Source organism: Corvus cornix, chromosome 7 (genome assembly GCF_000738735.6).
Source record: "Corvus cornix cornix isolate S_Up_H32 chromosome 7, ASM73873v5, whole genome shotgun sequence".
NCBI classification, from domain to species: domain Eukaryota; kingdom Metazoa; phylum Chordata; class Aves; order Passeriformes; family Corvidae; genus Corvus; species Corvus cornix.
In genome coordinates, this window is record NC_046337.1 from 34,116,673 (window position 1) to 34,137,276 (window position 20,604).

The 20,604-nt window shown below is 43.9% G+C and overlaps 1 protein-coding gene across 1 annotated transcript in view; it reads right to left on the reverse strand.

Annotated features, from left to right (window-relative positions):
* The window catches only part of LOC104689869 (unc-80 homolog, NALCN channel complex subunit), a 149,909-nt gene that overhangs the window by 90,402 nt on the left and 38,903 nt on the right, over positions 1–20,604 (reverse strand). Inside the window, exons 12-16 of the mRNA XM_039555541.1 lie at positions 10,432–10,700; positions 9,452–9,802; positions 8,558–8,704; positions 4,973–5,120; positions 3,510–3,658 (exon numbers count right to left, since the gene is read on the reverse strand). Of these exons, the coding sequence (XP_039411475.1) occupies positions 3,510–3,658; positions 4,973–5,120; positions 8,558–8,704; positions 9,452–9,802; positions 10,432–10,700 (1,064 nt within the window). The remainder of the gene's footprint in view (positions 1–3,509; positions 3,659–4,972; positions 5,121–8,557; positions 8,705–9,451; positions 9,803–10,431; positions 10,701–20,604) is intronic.

Genomic DNA, 20,604 nt, shown 5'->3' on the forward strand with positions numbered 1-20,604 from the left:
CAGGAGCCTGTTGCAGTGGGGTCTCCTGCAACATGCATTAGACAACGAGGCCCGTGGAAAGAAATAGGGAGCGATTCTTGATAGATGTTTTAGAGATCTTTATTCTCCAGCCACATGGCCGAGGTCCTGCCGAAGAACTCCGCAGTCACAGGACCACCAGGGTCCTCCCCACCCAGGGGAACACAAAACAACCAATGGGGAACGGAATTGACCAGGGAGCAGGGAAACCTTCTAGGCCATGCCTCTACTCCAGGGTCCCCTCCCCCTGGACCCCACACCAGGGGGGGAGGAACCCCAACAGGAGCCTCCCTTGAAGTGAAAAAAAATGCAACCCCCTTCCCTCCGAGTTAATTATAATTTTGAAATTAAAGGGCTTTCAGGCAAAGATATGAGGAACAGGAATAACAGTTCTGTACTATTATATAGATATATATATATATATACATATATGTGTATAACAAGGCAAACAAACAACAATAACTATGGCAGTAACAGAAAACAGAACCACAAACCCAGTGCCAGCCTTCTCGGCTGTCAGGCCCTTTCCCCTCGGGTGCAGTTCCAGTGACAGCCGGCAGGGGCGCTGGCGGCTCCCTGTGAGCAGGGCAGGTGCGATGGTTCCCCCGCGGCTGCAGGGGGCGCTCCGGAGCGAGCTTGGGGAGCACGCGGCACTGGTGCCCTGGGATCCCGGGAAGGGATGGAACAAAGGTTTCACAAACCCCCTGGGCAGCTGAACCCGGTGTCCGGCCGGACCTTCGGGAACAGCAGGCTGGAACAGCAGTGATGAGCACAAATCCCGGGTGGCAGAGGAGATGTATTGAACTCCAGAGCTGCAGTGGGAACCCCCGGAGGTCTGGACAGGCAGGGCGAGCACGGCTACAGAGTAGCGAAGGCTCAAAGCAATGGCAGGGGCAGGGTGGCCAAAGCCCAGCTCCCCGTGGGGCAGGGAAGGCAGGCTTGGGAATCTCGGGATTTCTCTGGTAGAAGGAAGGAAGGCAGCCGAAAAAGCAGAAGTCTCCAGTGCTGATGAATTCCTTCCAGCCTCTCTCTCTGTCCAAATGCCAGGAACTAACAGCCCACAAGCCCAGGTGAAAGAGAGTAGCAAGATGCACGTCTCCCCCTGTGGCCAGGTCTTTTGTTTTTCTTAAGCACCCAGTAATTTGTCCCCCTGGCAACATGTATGGGGAAAATTCTTTAAGAGAAAAAGAAAACAGAAGGAGAACTCCTGAAACCCCAACAGATGGAAACTCATTTAGTGCACTCAGAAGAAGGAGACAAGGAGGAGCATTATTATGGAATGTGATCTGCAATGGGATACAGCAGATGGGGAGGTATCAGAGGCTAAAAGACCTGCAAGATGAGAGAGCGGCAAAGATGACTTAAAGTTGGTTTTATACCATTCATCTAGACCATGAACTTAAAAGGCATGAAATATCTAAGATGTACGTGAGGGGATGTAGCGTGCAAACAATTGCATGTTTTTTATAGAATCAGTGGGTGTCTTGGGATTTTTTTTTCATTAATTTAAAGCTTTACATCATATGAGGAGAGAGGAATGACTCACTCATTCCCCAACCTACCTCCTACACTCAAGGCCTTTTTTAGTTCTGAACATTCATACACATCTGGGATGTGCAAATCACCTCTATGTGTGAGGGCAAGGGGATGGAGGGAACAGTTTTATAGGACTTGATTTTTGATCTGTGAGCTTTCCTGAAAGACCTTGGATTATTCTGAAAATTCCCAGCAAGGAACAAAGGAAAACAAAACAAAAAACCCCTAACAAGCTTATAATTGCACCTGTATCCTGATTAAGGCTTTTATTTTTTTAGTAAGATATTGACCACAAGACTGACTTTAAAGAATGACAAGACAACAACAAATCTGCATGCATGCTCTACATACTGTATTTTCCATACAGGCACAATTAACAGTGCTATCCTTAAGGATAAGTTTCACCTTACACACTAACTAAAATAGTCTAGAAAGATACACAATTTATAAGAAAAATTTACACCTGGTGCTCCTAATCTAGGTCCAATAATGGGGCATCACACCACCTGATCTCTTATGAGAAACATTCCAAAGGAGGAATATCCATAAGAACTAGAGGACTTGGACATAAATAGACTAGTCTGCTGGTTTAAGCTGTTACTGTGGTTTTCCTTCCCCTCACAGAGCACTACTGCCCCTTTAGCTGGACTTAAGGGTCTCTACAGCTCTGCTGTAATGATGGAATACAAGAATGTTTCTTGTTTGCTTCCATGAAAAATCCAAACTTTTGATAATAAAGGAGGTGGCCTTAGACTAGCTGCTAGAGTGCACCAATTTGGAAGAAGAGAGCTCATGTCATCCAGTCTACTGACTGCTCTGGGAAGTGAGCATATACAAAAACCACAAGCAAATATACATATACAAAAAGAGAGCATGTAGCAAAAAGCAACACCTTCCTTTCCTCCACATGTTCAGTAAATTGAATGTCTAAACCTTGGGAAGATCTACCAAATTTCTGTTCAGTAATTCACATAGTCTGGCACCGGTGGACCATGTCGTTAACCAAGTGAACTGCCTTCGACTTTGCTGAAAGTTGATCCATGGTAGCTATGGTCTTAGAATCATAGAATAATTGAGGTTGGAAAAGACCACTAAGATCCTTGAATCCAACCATTAACCCAGCACTGTCAAGTCCACCAAAAAACATGTCCAGGGCTGTACATTCACATATCTTTTAAATCCCTTCAGGGATAGCAATTTCACCACTTCCCTGAGCAGCCTGTTCCAATACCTGACCTCCCCTTTCAGCAGAGAATTTTTTCCTAATATCTATTGTAAACCTCCTCTGGTGCATCTTGAGGCCATTTCCTTTTGTTCTGTCACTTTTACCTCAGACAAGAGACTGACCCCCACCTTGCTACAACCTCCTGTCAGAAAGCTGTAGAGAACAAGAAGCCCCTGAGCCTCCTTTTCTCCAAGCTAAGCAACTCCAGTTCCCTCAGCTGCTCCTCCTAAGACTTGTGCTCCAGAGCCTTTCCCAGCTCCATTTCCCTTCTGTGGACATGCTGCAGCACCTCAGTGTCCTTCTTTAGTGAGTGGCCCAGAACAGACCCCAGATTCTGAGATGCAGCTTTACCAGTGCCCAGGTACAGGGAGACAGTCACTGCCCTGGACCTGCTGGCCACATTATTGCTGATACAAACCAGAATGCCCTTGCTCTTCTTGTTCATTAATCCCTCCAGACCATGCTACTTATCCAGTTGGAACAACACAGAAGCTGCTTGAACAGAGAAGAAATTTCCATTCAGACTGCACAACTTTTGTTCTGTCTAAGTCCCCAGGTTCCAAGCCAGGCATGCAAAAAGGCATCACATTTACATGATTTTTCAATTGTGACTGCACCACTTGCTACACTCAAAGGATTTGGCTAAACTGAACAAATTATTCACTGTAAAGTCTCACTGGTGGTACTCAAGTGAAAAAGTAACTTTGTTAACATGGTATCAAGTGCTTACCAGGTTTTCTGGGCTGTGGAGCTCATGTGTAGTGGATGCACAGCGAGTGATCAATGACTTGAACATGGCACTCACAATAATACCTTCTACACTCTGGGCTGTAGATTTGGTGTCCACTGTGGTGAAGTTATTCCCAAATCCAGCCTTATCTGTAAAATTCAAGTATAAGCAAGCCATCTTGTTGGGAACAGACAAGGACATATCCCCACCTAATATCCTATGCTTAGTTCTCACAATCCCACCCCACAAAATTAAAGCAGAAGCAAAGGGTAAAATAAATTATGAGTATCAAAGCTTCCCAGAAATAATTGTATTATGAAAAAGGATTGAAAATATCAGGAAAACTCTAGTTTTATCTACATCTGTCTAGAGAAATGCAGAGTAAGTCTTAAAATTTGAACAATAACTATAGCTTTTCTAGTTACCATTCTAAGGGATAAGAGATGTTTGATTAAGCAGCAAACTAACAACACATATGAAATGAAAATCTTCTGAACTATGGGAAAGCTTTTCTTGGAAGGTGCACAAGGACACCAAGATTTCAGAAAGACTCAAAAAATAATTACAGATTTATATGAATTACCACAAAACATCCCAGTTCCTGAGATGAGGGAAAAGACTTTCAAGAGCTGCATGAGCTGCCATGCTTCAAAGAATGAGCCAGTCAATAACTGGTGAATACTTAAGGGAAACCTCCTATGGGCATCTTCTTCATGAAAGCTGGCTATTTACTATTCTTTGATGCTTTCTCTGAAATTCCTGGCATCGAAGGCTAACTAATAGTCAGACTCCCCTAGTGTTTCAGAGGAGCTAGACCTACTCTGTAAACAGTAACTCTTAACTGTTGTTTCATGCAGTGATCAAGCAGAAATGCCTGATTGTTCTAATATAGCACATATTAGAACATAATTTTCCTAACTCAAAAAAAATCCTCAAACGCCCATATATATACACATGGACACACATTTGTAACTGCAGGCATATGCATCTATGTGTCCATATTCTCGTTCATTCAAGCCATTCTTGCTGCTTACTGCCTCATCTGAGGTACCACAGAGGGTTTTAAAGCTCAATTATATCTCCATTCAGAAGAAACTGTGTATTAAACAGGCCATTCCACCTGGTGCCTTGTCATGTCAGGAAGCAGAAAACTTCCTGCCTGAGGTATCATTTAATGAAAATCTCTTCTGTGAAGAGCCATGGAGAAGAGGTAGGATGAATCAAAGGGAGGCCTTCAATTTCAGGTGCACTGTGTGCTACAAGATCTCAAGAGAAGGTCACTGGGTGGCCAGATCCAAAGTGGTCCAACTCCCTTGACCACCAATGGCTAAGGATACAATTTATATATTCTGAGAATAGCAAATAATATTTTGTAATTTTTAAAGGACAAAGGGTGTGGCTTCTTTCTGATGGAAGCGTTTAAGAATACTCAAGTGACAGTTTCTGATGCCAGGTATACTTACTGTCAGTGACTGGCTCCATGCAGAATCCCAGTAAAGCATGCAGGAAATCCACCACGTTATTGAGAGAATCCTTGTTCACATAATCTCTCATGGTCTGCCGGAATTGCATCTTATCCAGTTTGTACAGTTTTGTGAGGCAGTTCTGGGCCTGCAACAGTATCCATCAAATCATATCACATCAAAATACGTGATCAAGTCTTGCTAGCAAGAGCAAGGTAATTTTGCTCTTAACCAGGGCTGTGCTGTCTCTGAATGGTCTCATAAGGTGACAGGTTCACCTCTGGAATCAACAAGAAATTCAGCACAAAAGAGACAGTGCACCAGTATGGGCGCCGCTGCTTGAGGTGGTGATGAAGTCACTACCAGCTATATCTCAAGTCTTCTCTTCCTCTTCCAACCCCAAAGTAAAATCTCACTGAATGTAAATGAACTGGGAATGTACCACCTCTGTCAATGCTCAGTGCTTGGTGGAACAGGTTCTTAGCCTTAGGCATCTATTTTCAGCCTCCAGCTCAGACCCAACCCACTGAATGCACCTATACCCAATGACCAATTTACATCATACAAAACACTAACTTTTTAATTAAAAGCTATTAATTGTCAACTTCTTATCGCTAAACTATCCATCCTTACTGAGACCTCATGCAGGCTGGAGTTAAGAGAATCTAAATGTAATTTCTATACGAAACATGAACTCTCCTGCTATCTACAATAGGGTGCTTAACTTTCCTGTAAACTCAGATGATTGTCCACGCAGTCAACACAAATGGTGCATGCAAAGCAGTTTGGCCAGACAAACAGAAAACGCAGCAGACTTAGACACTGTCTTGGGGTGATTTTATGATAATACTGTATTCCCCTATTGTCTGCTTTATGTCCAGAAATGGGTCCTGCAGCTTTAAGCTGGGTCTGAGGAAAGGGGTGGTGAGGGGGAAGCCAGGCAAATTCTTCAGTGTGGTTTGTGTTCAAGGACTCACACGTACTGCCCCACGTTCTCTCTCCTTGCAGCAGGAGAGGGTTACAATTCCTGCTTTTAGCTAGGTTGTTGGCTGAGGCAAAAAGTTTTCCCAGGATTGCAAACCGGCATATCAAAATCCTCTCGTAACTTCTTCTTCTGGAATTGTTCAGCCTAGCTGTGATCTGAGAACCAGATTGTCTTGGTTTGAAAGACAGGTGTCTGCTAAGGAAGGCAGAAGCCTCCCTTGGAATGGCAGATGTAACCCCTTTCCCTCCGAGTCATTATAATTTTGAAATCAAGGGCTTTTAGGCAAAGATGTGGGGAAAAATAGGAATAACAGTTCTTTACTATTATATATATAACCAGTCAAACAAAACAACAATAACTATGGCAGTAACAGCAAACACAAACCCAGTGCCAGCCTTCTCGGCTGTCAGGCCCTTTCCCCTTGGGTGCAGTTCTACTTGCAGCCGGCAGAGGCGCTGGCGGCTCCCGGTGAGCAGGGCAGGTGCGATGGTTCCCCCACGGCTGCAGGGGGCGCTCCGGAGCGAGCTCGGGGAGCACGCGGCACTGGTGGTCTGGGATCCCGGGAAGGGATAGGACAAAGGCTTCACAAAGCCCTGGGCAGCTGATCCCAGTGTCCGGCTGGACTCTCGGGAACAGCAGACTGGAGCGGCAGGCTGGAACAGCAGGCTGGAGCGGCAGGGACGAGCACAGATCCCAGAGGACAGACGAGATGTATCCAAACGGGGAACCCCCCGGAGGTCGGGCATACAGGGCGAGCAGGGCTACAGTGTAGTGAAGGCTCAAAGCAGCAGCGGGGCAGGGCGGCCACAGCCCGGCCTCCAGCAGGGCAGGGAAAAACAGCTTTGGGTTCCCGGCGTTGTTTCCAGCAGAAAGAAAAGTGGCCGAAGAAAAAGAACCAGCAGCTCCTTTCTCTGCAGCTTCTCTCTCCAAACGCCGAGAGCGAACTGACCCCACACCCAGGTGAAACAAAGGAGTAGCCAGGCCCGCCCCACCCCCAATGGGCAGCTCTTTTTGTCTTTCTTAAGTACAGCCATTTGTCCCCTAGCAACATGCGTATGGGAAAAAGTTCCTTTAACAGGAAAAAAACTAAAACCCCAACACAGATCATCGGACCCCGCGGACTGGCAGGGAGGCTGTGGGGACACCACATCCCGGCCTCAGACCTTGGGAGGGGCTGAGCCAGCTACAGACAGGACTCTAAAACCACCAGCTTTCTCTGCAGTGAGGAGGTTTATTATCTCACATGACTCATTTTTTTCTCCTGTGCCCTGCCAGCACTCTGCTAGTTAAATAAATAGTTTTTTTCACTTTCCTCCAAGAAATTCCTTTCATATCACTGGGGCAGGGAGCGCTGAAACCTGCCTTCTTACGGGGAGATGTTCATTTAATGATGTTTCCTCCTAAACTTGTCTCAAACCAAGACAGACACAGAGGAAAATATTTTCCTCAATTCAATGATAACAACCTTGGTTCCAAGAGACATATTCATTTATACTTAATGTTATGACTAGGTCTAAATTCTTTGCTGGCTCAGCTCCAACAGAAAAGTCTAACTGACATGGTCATGAATATGGTACCTGTTCAACCAGTGCTCTGTGCAGAACATTTCTACTGTTACCACTGGGACTCACACCATCTTGTCCAATTGTGTCCACTCCTCCAGTACCTGGGAATCTAGCTAACACAAGAACACTGCAAGGATACAGAGCAGCCAATCCATCTCTGAGAAATCAACCTCAGATCCCAGAACCTTATTATAGCTCTGTTGGCATGGCTCAAGCTAACTAAAGCCATGGAGAAGAATCTGTTTCACACGTATCCCATGGGATTAGTAAACTCTCATTATAGTAATGAAAAATACTCCCTTCTGCAAGCATACAAGGTAAGGAGAAGGCATGCACAGAGAAAGGCCTTTAAAAGGCTCCCATTTAACAGGAAGTTGGACTGATCTCAAGGACATAAACTCTTCTGGATTAAATCTGATGTCTGGGTTACATCCTGGGCACTTTCCACTGCCTTAACTTGAGCAGAACAAAAAATGATAGGAATCAACAGTGATGAACCACCATATTCTTCAACAGGGTAGGATTAAGTCTTTTACTTCCTTTGCAGGACAACAGAACAAGCATAGTGCAAATACAGTGCACTCCAACTATCAGGAGCTGATGGAGCAGCCCAGCAGCAGTCAGTCATAATCACCATTAGGAAAGGTGGACATACGTACACTTTAGACTTCTGGATTTACATAGGCAACCGAAGATAGCTGCACCTCTTGTAAATAGCATACTCTTTGGGGGTACTGTCCTGTGAAAAATTACTAACACCAGCTCACACATGGAGATTGCTCCCATGTATTGTCCCAACCCATCCACTGGGGTGGTCAGAAGCACCCTGGGCCATAGAGAGCCCCAGGGGCTGGAAGGTAACACTATAGCTGAAAATCTGCTATGGCTGGGCTGCAACACAGTCTGCGAGCTGGGGCAAAAAGCAACACATTTACTGTCAATACAGGGAAAGCTACAGAGGGGGCAGGCAGTGATCTCAGCAGCTGATGTCAAAAGTACAAGGGGAGACACTTTAATGACCTTTAATTCTCTTACATTCTCCCGGAATACCTGGTGTCTCAGGCGATCCCCAGAGAGCCCTCGATGTCCTTCTCCACAACCATAGGCACAACCCAAGGACTTCACAATTTTGATTAGCATAGTGAGTGCCAGCCTATGGGTGCTGACAGTTAGGCCTTCATCCTGAGAGTCACAGAGGGAAAGATGTGCGTAACCCTGCGACAACTACTGGCATTTTGTTAGCATTTTACTTTTGACAAACTGCTTTCCATTTCTTATCTCAGACACTCGATTACTGAGTTGTTATTCTTGAAGTGCTTACTCCAAATATTTTTCAAGTTTAGAGACCAGCCCTTTTATTTCACCTCCCATCAAAAATTATGCTATAAATGTGAAGTTCCTACATTCTGCTATGCATACCATTCAGAACTTCAAAAAATTCTCCCTGAAAAAGAGAGCTGGCTTGGCTGAGTAGAAAACCAGGCATCTTTTTAAAATGTTTTAGACATTATGCTACTGTAAATTGCAACTTCAGAGGTTAGCAATGTAGCATCTTTTGCTCAATTCTCATAGCAATACTGAAAAATTTATGACTTCTAGTAATCAAATAAATGAAACTGTGCTCACACACTGGGTTCCATTTTTCCTTTACAGGGTATGAATAATAAACCTGAAAAAAAATCATTGTTATTGAGGGTTTCAAACACTTTGTCAAGATATTGAAAATGTCAATGCCAGGCTCACAAACTCCGCTTTTAGCAGCTGCTTCCCTGGAGTAGTTACAGTACTTGAATTGCTAATCATGTTTCCTCAGCAGAATCCCAAGTGAGCACCAGAGCAAAAGAGAAGGTCAGTTGCATACACATGCATACTCAATCTTAACAGATATTGCAGTACATTTGGAATTGTATAAAGGGAAACAAGACAAACCTTTTCTTGGTTTTTGTCATTCTTTTCATATGGCCCTCCTCCTCCTCTACCACCTCCATCACCTCCACCTCCTCCACCACCTCCTTCTTCTTCTCCATCTCCAGCTCCACTAATTGAAGGTGGCCCAAATCCACTAGCTGAACCAGAAGCAGCTGCTTTGAGCTGGAAGGATCCTTCACTTGGTCTCTTTTCAGGGGCTTCATTTTCTTTGTTCTCACTCTTCCTCCGAACTCTCTCCACAGAGGGCACCACACCAAGCTGCAGTAAGCATTCCACAATGTTCAGTGCCACATCACAAATCCGGGAACTGATGTCATGGTTCAGAACCAAGTAAACAGCCTTCAGGACCACCTGAGAGATTCAAACATCCTATTTAAAGCCAGAATTACTTTCCCTACTAGTAATATTTAGTGCCTGGAATTTCTAGACTTCAGAGACTCATTACAGCAGGCACAGTACAAACTCTGAACAAAGGATACACAACCCTAAATACCAAGAGCCTACAATCTAGGTATCAGACAAGAAACCACAGGCCGGGCACAGTCAGGCTGACAAGGAAACCATGAGATGACATATGTGAGCCTGAGAACACTGCTTCAGTGCACCAAGAACTGGCAAATCATTAAGGGGAAAGCAGAAAAGGTGAGGTTTAAGGTGCTAGAAGAAAGGTGCTACTCAGTCTTATACTATTTTATAGGGAATTTGGTGCATGCCCCAGGAACACAGACATTACGTAATTCCACCTAAGATTTGATGTGTGCATTCCACATGCACATGCGCTCCTTGCAAGGAGTAACAGGAGTTGCATTTTCTCAGAGGAGACTTTTAGGATGTGCACAAATGTATCTGACTGACCTTTATATACTGATGAGAGAAGTCATATAAAGAGGTGGAGGAAAAGCCCATCAAACCCCTGATCTCAATGGTACAGCTATATTGACAGAAGAGGGACCTGGCTTTCCTCGTTCCTTGCCAATTACCGAGAGATCCAGCATGCCATTCTTGTGCACAAAGTTGTTGGTTCCATCAATGTGATCCGTATCCTCCAAGCAACTGTAATTGATGCAGGAGTCTGTCAGGCTCCGTGGGAGGTTGGCACATGCAAGCGGCTCATGGGGCATCTCAGGGATGGGCACCTGGTTGCAAAGCTTCCTCATGTGCTCACTGAAGAAATCGGCGTACCCAACATTGAACGAGGCCAGGGTAGTGTTGAAGGTTGCCACAGTGATGGTGGATATCTGAGACCGTACTGCAGGAGGGAAAACAGCTACCTGTAAATTTCAATAGTTATGGAATGGAAGATTGAGGCTGAGCTTGTCTAAAGGGAGCAGCTCTTAAAGTGGCTTTTAATGCCAGAAGAAAACACAAGTTCCTAATTCCTATCATGCATACATGGATCAAAGGTAGACTAATTTCTTCCATTAAGACAGTGTAAATTAGAACAACCCCAGGCTTGTTCTAGCAGTTCAGTTCTCTGGCAGCTTAAGCTGATCTCAGTTAAATGGGCAGCCAAGTAGATCAGGCAACTCAGACATTCTAAATCTATTCCAAAAGGATTTGGTAGCTTTGCTCCCTGCATTAATCCAGTGCCTCGTCTTAAAGGCAGCAGAGCCCCTGCAAGGCAAAGAGAAAGGACTTTGCAGCTGGAAGGCAAGGGTGAAGGTGGTGGAACTGCAGCACAAACTTGAAACAGCTTTCCAAGTCACAACGGTTTGGAAAATTTCATCACACCAGTTGAAAAAAATGTACCTGTGACAGTCTAAACCATCTCCAAAATGCAAAGGTATCTGATGAGAAAGGTACTGCAGTGCTTAAGCTCACAGTGGTCAGACAGGAGCTTTGAATTGCTCAGGTTAGCAAACTGGCTATAAGTGCAAATTTTTATCAAGGACACCTCATGTTTTTACAACTCATCCTGTTTTTCAGGCAACAGTGTTAGTAATTTCCTGCACCTAGTGCTTTGTAAGTAGGTTTATATACTCTCTAGTGTAGGAAGACCCTAGGTGCCCCATAGGGTTTTGCAGACCACCATCTGCCGGACAGTACAGTAACAGGGCTAGAGAATACAAAGAACCTCTTCCTAAGATTATTAAATATATTCAAATTAATAAAATAATTACATCTAATACATTTAATAAGCAATGACTCAGCGATGGACTGGTTATATTATGCAAACAGCAACTCTTCATAGTACAAAAAAGCCTCTCAATAGATATGGAAACAAAAAAGGAAAAATCAATTAGTCACATACACATAGAAACAGCAACACTTCCTTTGCTTTTTGGGGTTGATATTTCAGTGAAACGTCTTTCCTGATATTTTAAATTTACCTTCTTTGACTGTGTTTTCTCCATGGCTGTTTGAGGGGTCCGGCAGTTCAGAGACAAGTGTGTGATGCGAGTGAGAGTGCCGGGCGCTCAGACTCTCCATCTCTGTCGCTGTGTCAGAGCTCCCTCTCCTGGTAAACTTTCCTAGGGAGACGACAAGAAACGGATATTTTGTTCAGTTACCTGAGAGGTGGCTGGTGACAGCAGCTGAGGTTAAAAATTGAAGGATTGGAGTCTGTAAAAATCAAGGCCTTTCATCACACTGTGAAGCAGAACCAAAAATTATGGTGGGATCTCTCATGGGGGTTCACTGACATAGAGACCAAATGGTCCAAACTCTCTGCAAGGCTCTTCCCCTCAGCACATACTGATTTAGCTGACACTGCATTCTTAACCACCAGCACCTTAAAGAAAACAAGACCGGTCAGCACTGTATGACTTTACCCATTGGGGCATGTTATAGGAATTTATTTTCTTCTCCTCTCTCTTCTTCTCCCCCCAAAAATAAGTATATTAGGATGGGAGTGCTAAGACAAAGGAAATTCTTCAAGAATACAATAAAATACAAATCCAAAAAACTTACTGAAAGAGGGCAACTTCCTCTGAAGTTGTCAGGATTTGTTGCCCCTTGGATGTGAAATACATGATTTCACTGAGATATCAGAAAGCAAAAAACTGTAGATTAAGCCACAAGAAGAATCTGGAGCCCCTTACATCAAAATTTAACTAACTTCTCAAAGTACTGAAAGTATGAAAAGGAGGGTGTGGTTAATAAGCTTGTTATTCTTGTACAAATCTGTAGGTGTTTGTATATTAACCATTAACAAAACATGTATGAGTCTTTAAGAAATTACTTGACCACTGTCCCGTGTCCCAGAGATGGACATGTTTATAATGGACAGCTTATGAAAATGATGCAGTTTAAGACTGTGAAAATGACAATGCTCTGGCATTACAGTTCATTTTGCTGCCTATCATCTCTAAGATTTCTTAGAGTGCCAGAACAAAAATCTATGACATTGGGAGTAAATTTGTGAAACAGAAACAATGTGTAGATACTGTTCAGTGAAATTAAAAGCTTGAAGTAGCGAATTTTTAGGTTCAAACAGTGTATCTCTGCAGTATCAAGACTGTATAAGCCTCACTAAGAAAATATCCTACTCATATTGTATCCAAGATGCACTCCAGGAAAACTGTGAACAGAAATTTTTGGCATACTAATGACATTGTTAATGATACTAATGATAATGATACTGCCGCTAATAATCATCATACTAATGATACTGCTGCCTCTCCAGAGATTTCTCTTTTGAAGAAGGGGATGCAAACATTCTTTGAATCTATTTGAAGCTGCACTTGTGCAATGCTTGCTACCACACAGGGAGGTGTACTCAAGTGGAAGAGAGATCACCACAGGTTCCCACAGTAACTATGATTCCAGTAAAGACGATAGTTTTCAGAGAAAAAGTGAACTGAAGTCTAAGTTATTCAAGGTCTGCTGTGAGCAGTTATTAACGGATGTGTAATGCTGCAAACAGAACCAAGGACATAGGGTGACAAAAGGACTGGATGAAGAAATAACCTCTGCTGTTCTCTGAATGTTCACAACAGGAATGACAGAGACAGCAACAACTCACCTAATATGGTGGTTTGCCATCCTCCTCTCTCAATGCCACGTCGGTCCTCTCCAATTCCAGAGAAACTGCCAAAGGAGAAAGTGCTGCGAGTGGGTGAAACATCCAAGTGATCCTCATGAAGGAGGAAGGGCACCCCCATCCTTCGCTGCCGCTTCTTTCCAGTATGGTGGAAAGGAATTGACCCTTTGCGCTCACGTTCCCTGTCCTCTTTGCGGCTCTTAAACTGCAGAAACAGGAGCAGATATAGGAGCAGTTAAGAAGCTCTGAGGCATGGAAAACAACCACTTGAGGGAAAGAGATAACACAGATATATGTCCCAAGTATAACTTTCCATTCTGAGCTTTTTATCTTGGACATTTCCCATGGTAGAATCTAATTGCATGCTGGGATCCTGTGAGTATTTGAAGAATTTCAGTCTTGCCCTAGGCTGGGATGGATGCCCTTGGATGATTTTATGACATTCTTTGACCTTGAGCTAGATGTATGGAATGGATGGTTGGAAACCCAGAACTAAAAGTAAAAAAATCAAAACTCGTTGAATTAGCTGGAATTACAGCGAGCACTGGCACTTAAAATTCAGCACTGTTTGAATAGCCGCCTCTCATGCAGTTGCAGCAGGACAATTACTTGAATAAAGACTTCAGCATTATGTTCAGGATTTGCATATAAAAACCAATGTAATAACATACAGAATCAACTCCAATGAAAAGGGATGGTAATGTCACATATGGCATGAATATATATTCCAAGCAGACCTCGTGAATATACACGAGCAGACTACTTCAGCAGCTACTTAAGAGGACCCTGAGGTGCTGCATCATAGGTAAATTAAAGTGCAGTTTCCTTTCACTCACCTTTTTGAAGATGTTCATCCCCAGGTCTGTAGAGAGATCTGGAACTGCTGGTCTACGCAAGTTGGTCAGTGAAACCTTGGAAAATGCATCTGTGCTTAGTGATTTTTCTTCCTCATTACATTTCATTGTAAGATCCTGCAGCTCCCAAAAGAAGACAAGCACAAGGAGAAATAGAGGATAATCAGCTTTAAAAAAGGAGCTACTTCCTAGAGCTGTCATAGGAGCACTGTAGAGGAAAAAGACCTCCAATTCATTGCACAAAAAATGTACACATTTAAAGAAAATTAAATTAAAAACAAAATTGAGAAACATCCAGAATTATTTACTTTGTCTAACCTTTCAGTCATCAAAGGAAAAAAGTACAGCACACCATGGAAAGCCTCAGGCATTGCTGTCAGCGTCACCTGGTGGTATGAAAGAACATGTTCCTCTCTAGTTTGATTCTGATCCCAGGTATGACTCTGAGCAACTGATGACGTCTTTGAGGTCTTGGTTTACATTAATGAGCAATCACCATGGCTATCCTTTGCAAAGCGTTTTATTTAAGATCTAGGAGACTATGCCCTTAATAACATACACATTTAAATACATATTTTGGAACTAAACTGCAATAAGCAGCACTGTCCCTTCAAGAAACTTAATTTTCAGAAAATTTATTTACTCACTAAAGAAACCTAAGACTCCTAAACCAGTAAACATCCTTTGCTTGTAATAACAGGGCTTCCCACCCATCATTGTTCATATGAAACTTCCTCCCTTCTTGTATCACAAAATGTCCCACAACAGCAAAAACCATGAGGCTCACTCACCCCAATTTCAGTAGAGCTCACTTAACTCACCTCTGCATCAAACAACACATGCTATACCTGCCTGCTGCAATGAAGGAAAGTGGCACAAGCGCAGCTGCCAGCCATCTGCTCACATTAAAGATCTGATGCCATCTTCCATGAGATGTTTGTGCAGCTGACCTGACTGAATTCCCTCATGGTCATTTTCTTCTGCCTAAACATCAACTTGTTTTCAACGGAATGCTCTTTTCCTTTGCTGTCCTGCCAGAAATATTCTGCTGAACAAGTGGGTCATGTTAAAATACCCTTTTGCCTTCAATGCAGAGATAGCTGTATGTCAGGGATAGATGAAGTGACCACTTTGACAGGAGCTTTAGATTCTGCCTAGCCAGACTGCACATTGCAGAGCCAGACAGCTTCTGCAGTACACAAACGTGCAGTTTTATGCACAAAAAGTTTTATGCAGAACCCAGTGTCCATCTTTGCAGCTGAAGTCTTTAACACCAGTTATAGTGTTTGCAGTATCAAATATTGGGGATCACACATTTTTCAGAGACTTTTCAGACTAATCAAAGACTTGAATCCTCCCTCTTAATTTTATCAATACAAGAATGTAGGAGACACACAGCAGCAAGGCTCCTCTTCACCACTGTTTGTAGTACAGGTATGCTTATCTACCACTTTGCATATATGACTAAAGATTCAGAGGAGTCACATATAAAATCCGATACACAGCAAATCAGGATTCAACCTTAGCTGCTCTCAACAGAGAGGCCAGCAAGTACTCCATAGAGCTTTTTTCTTAGCTTTTATAGTTGTCTGGCCTCTTCTGGCTATAAAACATTGAATGAATTTATGTTGGATTCAATATCTTTGTCCATTGGTTACTAAATCAGTGTTTTAGTAGGTGGTTTATGATCACTAAAAGACAGGGTAAGGATCAGGGCTTACTGAGACACAAGCCATGCAAACACACAGACACAGTCCCAGCTTTGAAATCTGCTCAGGGTAGGTATCAAGCAAACAACACCGGAGAAGCAAATTACATAATTACTTTACATCTACAGTGTGGCATATGATGCATTTTAAGGAATTAATCCTGTTGAAGATTGATTAAAAACATGGCTATTCTGTGCAGCAGACTACATGGCAATTACGACAAGCATAAGATTGTTCAGACAGCAAAGCAGTTTGGGGGCTGCTCCTCTAGATTTTGTTGCTTCTGTTGTCTTCGTCCTGCATGACTGTATGTGAACCAGCTCATTAGTACTTCTCTCAGCCCTCAGCATATCACACTTGAGACTCTTAGCTTTCCATCAGCATTGCAGGGAGCACTACAACTGCATTGGTGCTATGACTGACAAGTTTTGTCTCTTCCCCTGCAAAGGAAGTGCAAGACTGTAGCAGACTTGTGAATGTTTGAAGGTTCTGTCCTACACCTGCCGTTATAGTGAATTCACTGCATACAAGTGCAATGCAGGTTTCCTTTATCACATGTTGCCCAGTCTGAAACATGTTTAGACCAAAGTCACTTTCTAGAGGCAGACAGTATTAATTTTATTCACACTCCATCCATCCCCCCTTTTCCCACGCAACAAGGAGTGCCAGAATGCTGCACTGAACCTTTCTTACTTCACTATTCAGCTTACTAGGCAATACATGGAGGATGTTTCTCTCATGTCCTCTCAATCCCCACTGCTTTAGCCCAAGCTTATATCCAAGACGTTGATTTCAGACACAGAACCCAACAGGAAGTGTGAGAGTTTTGCTGAGGCTCAGGGAGATGCAGGATCATCACTTTACCAGTTATCCTGATAAACTGCAGAACAATAGAAACAATGTTGATTTGCCACAAAAATCTACTGCTCCTTGATGTGATTTGCAGGCAGATGTGTTTTTCTTTACTCAGTTTTTGCCTGCCACTTAAAATCTATCCTGCTGAAACACAGAGTGTCTGTTTTTGAGAAGCTATTGATCAACTTTTGAGTAAAAATTATGACCCTGTGTTAGTAATTTCAGATCTAGACTGAAAAAACAGGCATAAGCATAACCCTGTGTCAGATGAGCTTGTGAAGGCTCAGCATACAACCCCTTGTGTTGACAGAAAGGACAAATCTTAGCCTTTGGGAAGTGGCATTCTCTGCTCTGAAACTAGCAGAGAGCATTGTGCGATGAGACTTAATATAAGAACAGCAGTAAAGTTCCTACAGTTGGCTCGGATGAACCAGAGCCCAGGTGCTTCTGTGTGTTGCACAGGTTTCAGTCCTCAAAGTTGTAAAGATGGGGAGCATGAGTTGGAAGATTTGCTGCCTGGAAGACCATTTCACTTCCTTCATCACAGCTGTTCTGCGTAACCAAATTGGAAAAGCTGGAACAGGATTCTATTTTGATGAGTACAGCAAAAATACACAAGACTGACACAGAGGTTACAAATGCAATCAAACTCAGCCTTGGAGAGAAACATGCCCTGGACAGAGTGCTCACTTTAACAGCTACAATGTACCCAGTGTAATTGCCAAATGGATTTAACAAAAAAATATTAGAAAAGGCAATGGAGTCTTCTGCAAAGCAGTCTTTTGCAAGCAAAATAGCCTAGAAAAGCAAGACATAGCCAAGCATGTGAAAGGAGAGAAGTGTTTTACAGCATAAAGAGAAGAACCCGGGCAACTCTAGTGCAACCAGTGCCTGTGGAAGACAATACCATTCATACTGCCTCTGTAAACCACTGACTACACTCCCTGTTGCACTGGGAGCTAAACTTGCTAATATGCAAAACAACCAGGTTGTTATGAGAAAGAGCAAAGGGACAGCACATGCATGCAAATAGTGAAACACATCAACAACAATATATTTCAATTTTCCCTCCAGGAGATGGTATTAAGGAGGGTTTTCTGTACATGCACAGCAATCCTATAAAAACTCCATGCACAGGTAGATTAAGATTGAATAGTAATCTTTATCACCTGGCCTTAATGGAGCTATGTCAAGCTTTTACAGGGATGAAACATGTTATAGAAATGACAGTGAAATATAATACAATTTAAACAATATTGCTGCTGCTGAGCCCTTAGAACCACAAGTAACCACCAGCTATCATAATAGTGCTAAGAACATCTTTAAAGTCCTGAGATCTAAAATTAACAGTAGTAATATTTACATAGTTTATGCTGGTCTTCTAGATTTTGAGCATCTGGGCTCTACTGGAGAAAAGATATTTCACCGTCCTTCCAGTCAAAATCTGTCAGAGCCCTAAAAGCAGTGATTTTAGGAAAATTACCAAGAATTCTGAGATTTCCAACTCAAAAAAAGACATTTGATAACAAAACGAACAGGTCTTTTCCTTGAGTGTGTCATAAAATTGGACGGCAAAAATAAAATCTCTGCTAAATTTTCTTAGGCAGTTCCATCAACTAAGTAAATCAGCATTTGCTGCTAAAAGCCCACATGACAGGAAAAGAGGGCACAACCTAAATGTAGCATAAATCCACAAGGAGATTAACTGGAACTGCAACTACATCCCCTTTTAATCCCTGGAACAGATTAACAACCCAAAGGAAAAAAATATTTAAGCTCAAACACAAAGATCTTTATTACACCAAGGTCAGGAGTACAGGGTTCATTGTCCAGCAAACAGGGAGCACAACTTGGCACCTATTAGGACAGTTTCTCTACTAAGAATTTTTTGGCAAATATAAAAGTTATTGCCTTGGTTTGAAAGACAGGTGTCTGCTAAGGAAGGCAGAAGCCTCCCTTGGAATGGCAGATGCAACCCCCTTCCCTCCGAGTCATTATAATTTTGAAATCAAGGGGCTTTTTAGGCAAAGATGTGGGAAATAGGAGTAACAGTTCTTTGCTATTATATATTTATATGTGTATAACAAGTCAAACAAACAACAATAACTATGGCAGTAACAGAAAACAGAACCACAAACCCAGTGCCAGCCTTCTCGGCTGTCAGGCCCTTTCCCCTCGGGTGCAGTTCCGCTCGCAGCCGGCAGGGGCGCTGGCGGCTCCCGGTGAGCAGGGCAGGTGCGATGGTTCCCCCACGGCTGCAGGGGGCGCTCCGGAGCGAGCTCGGGGAGCACGCGGCACTGGTGGTCTGGGATCCCTGGGAGGGATGGAACAAAAAGCTTCACAAACCCCTGGGCAGCTGATCCCGGTGTCCGGCTGGACCCTCGGGAACGGCAGGCTGGAACGGCAGGGATGAGCACAAATCCCGGATGGCAGACGAGGTGTATCCAAACAGGGACCCCCCAGAGGTCTGGGCAGGCAGGGCGAGCACGGCTACAACGTAGCGAAGGCTCGAAACAACGGCGGGGCAGGGCTGGCCACGGCCCAGCTCCTAGCGGGGCAGGGAAGGTGGCTTTGGGATCCTGGGGCTTTCCAGCACAAGGAAAAGCAGCTGAAGAAAGCAGACTCCTCTCTGTCCAAACGCTGGAGACCCAACTGCCCACACACCCACGTGAAACAAAAAGGAGCAGACAGGTCTTTTGTTTTTCTTAAGCACCCAGCTATTTGTTCCCCTAGTAACATGTATGGGGGAAAATTCCTTTAACAGAAAAAAAAAAAAGCAGGAGAGCTCCTAAAACCCCAACATTATCCACCCCGAATTTTTCCCATACTAACATGTTACATGAAACTTAACTTTTAACCATATAAATATGCATCACCCGAATTATATACATATATACATGCTGATACTGATAAGTACAGAGCCATGGGTAGTTCACCCTAAAACAAGGTCCCCTTGAGGTATGCATCGGGTCTCTCCATCCTTTTGCATCACCCACCAGGTGCAACCTGGTCCCTGAGCAAAAACAACCCCACGGATGGGTTTGTCTTTGCTCAAGGCAGACTTAACCCAAACAGTTTTTCCAAGCATACCTCTCATGTGCACCACTGGAACCTTATCCCCGTCTGTTGTTTGTAGGGGTTCGGATTGGGCAGGGCCTGCTCGGCTGGTGGACCTCGAGTGTTAACTAACCAGGTGGCTCTTGCTAAATGCACCTCCCAGTTTTTGAAAGTCCCCCCACCCAGTGCCTTCAAGGTGGTTTTAAGCAGTCCATTACACCGCTCAACCTTCCCAGCTGCTGGTGCATGGTAAGGGATGTGGTACACCCACTCAATGCCATGTTCTCTAGCCCAGGTGTTTATAAGGCTGTTCTTGAAATGAGTCCCATTGTCAGACTCGATTCTCTCAGGGGTGCCATGCCTCCAAAGGACTTGCTTTTCCAGGCCCAGGATGGTGTTCCGGGCAGTAGCGTGAGGCACAGGGTAGGTCTCCAGCCATCCAGTGGTGGCTTCTACCATTGTGAGCACATAGCGCTTGCCTTGGCGGGTTTGAGGCAGTGTGATGTAATCAATCTGCCAGGCCTCCCCATACTTGTATTTGGACCATCGCCCACCATACCACAGAGGCTTCACCCGCTTGGCCTGCTTGATCGCAGCGCATGTCTCACAATCATGGATCACCTGGGAGATACTGTCCATGGTTAGATCCACCCCTCGATCTCGTGCCCACTTATAGGTGGCATCTCTGCCCTGATG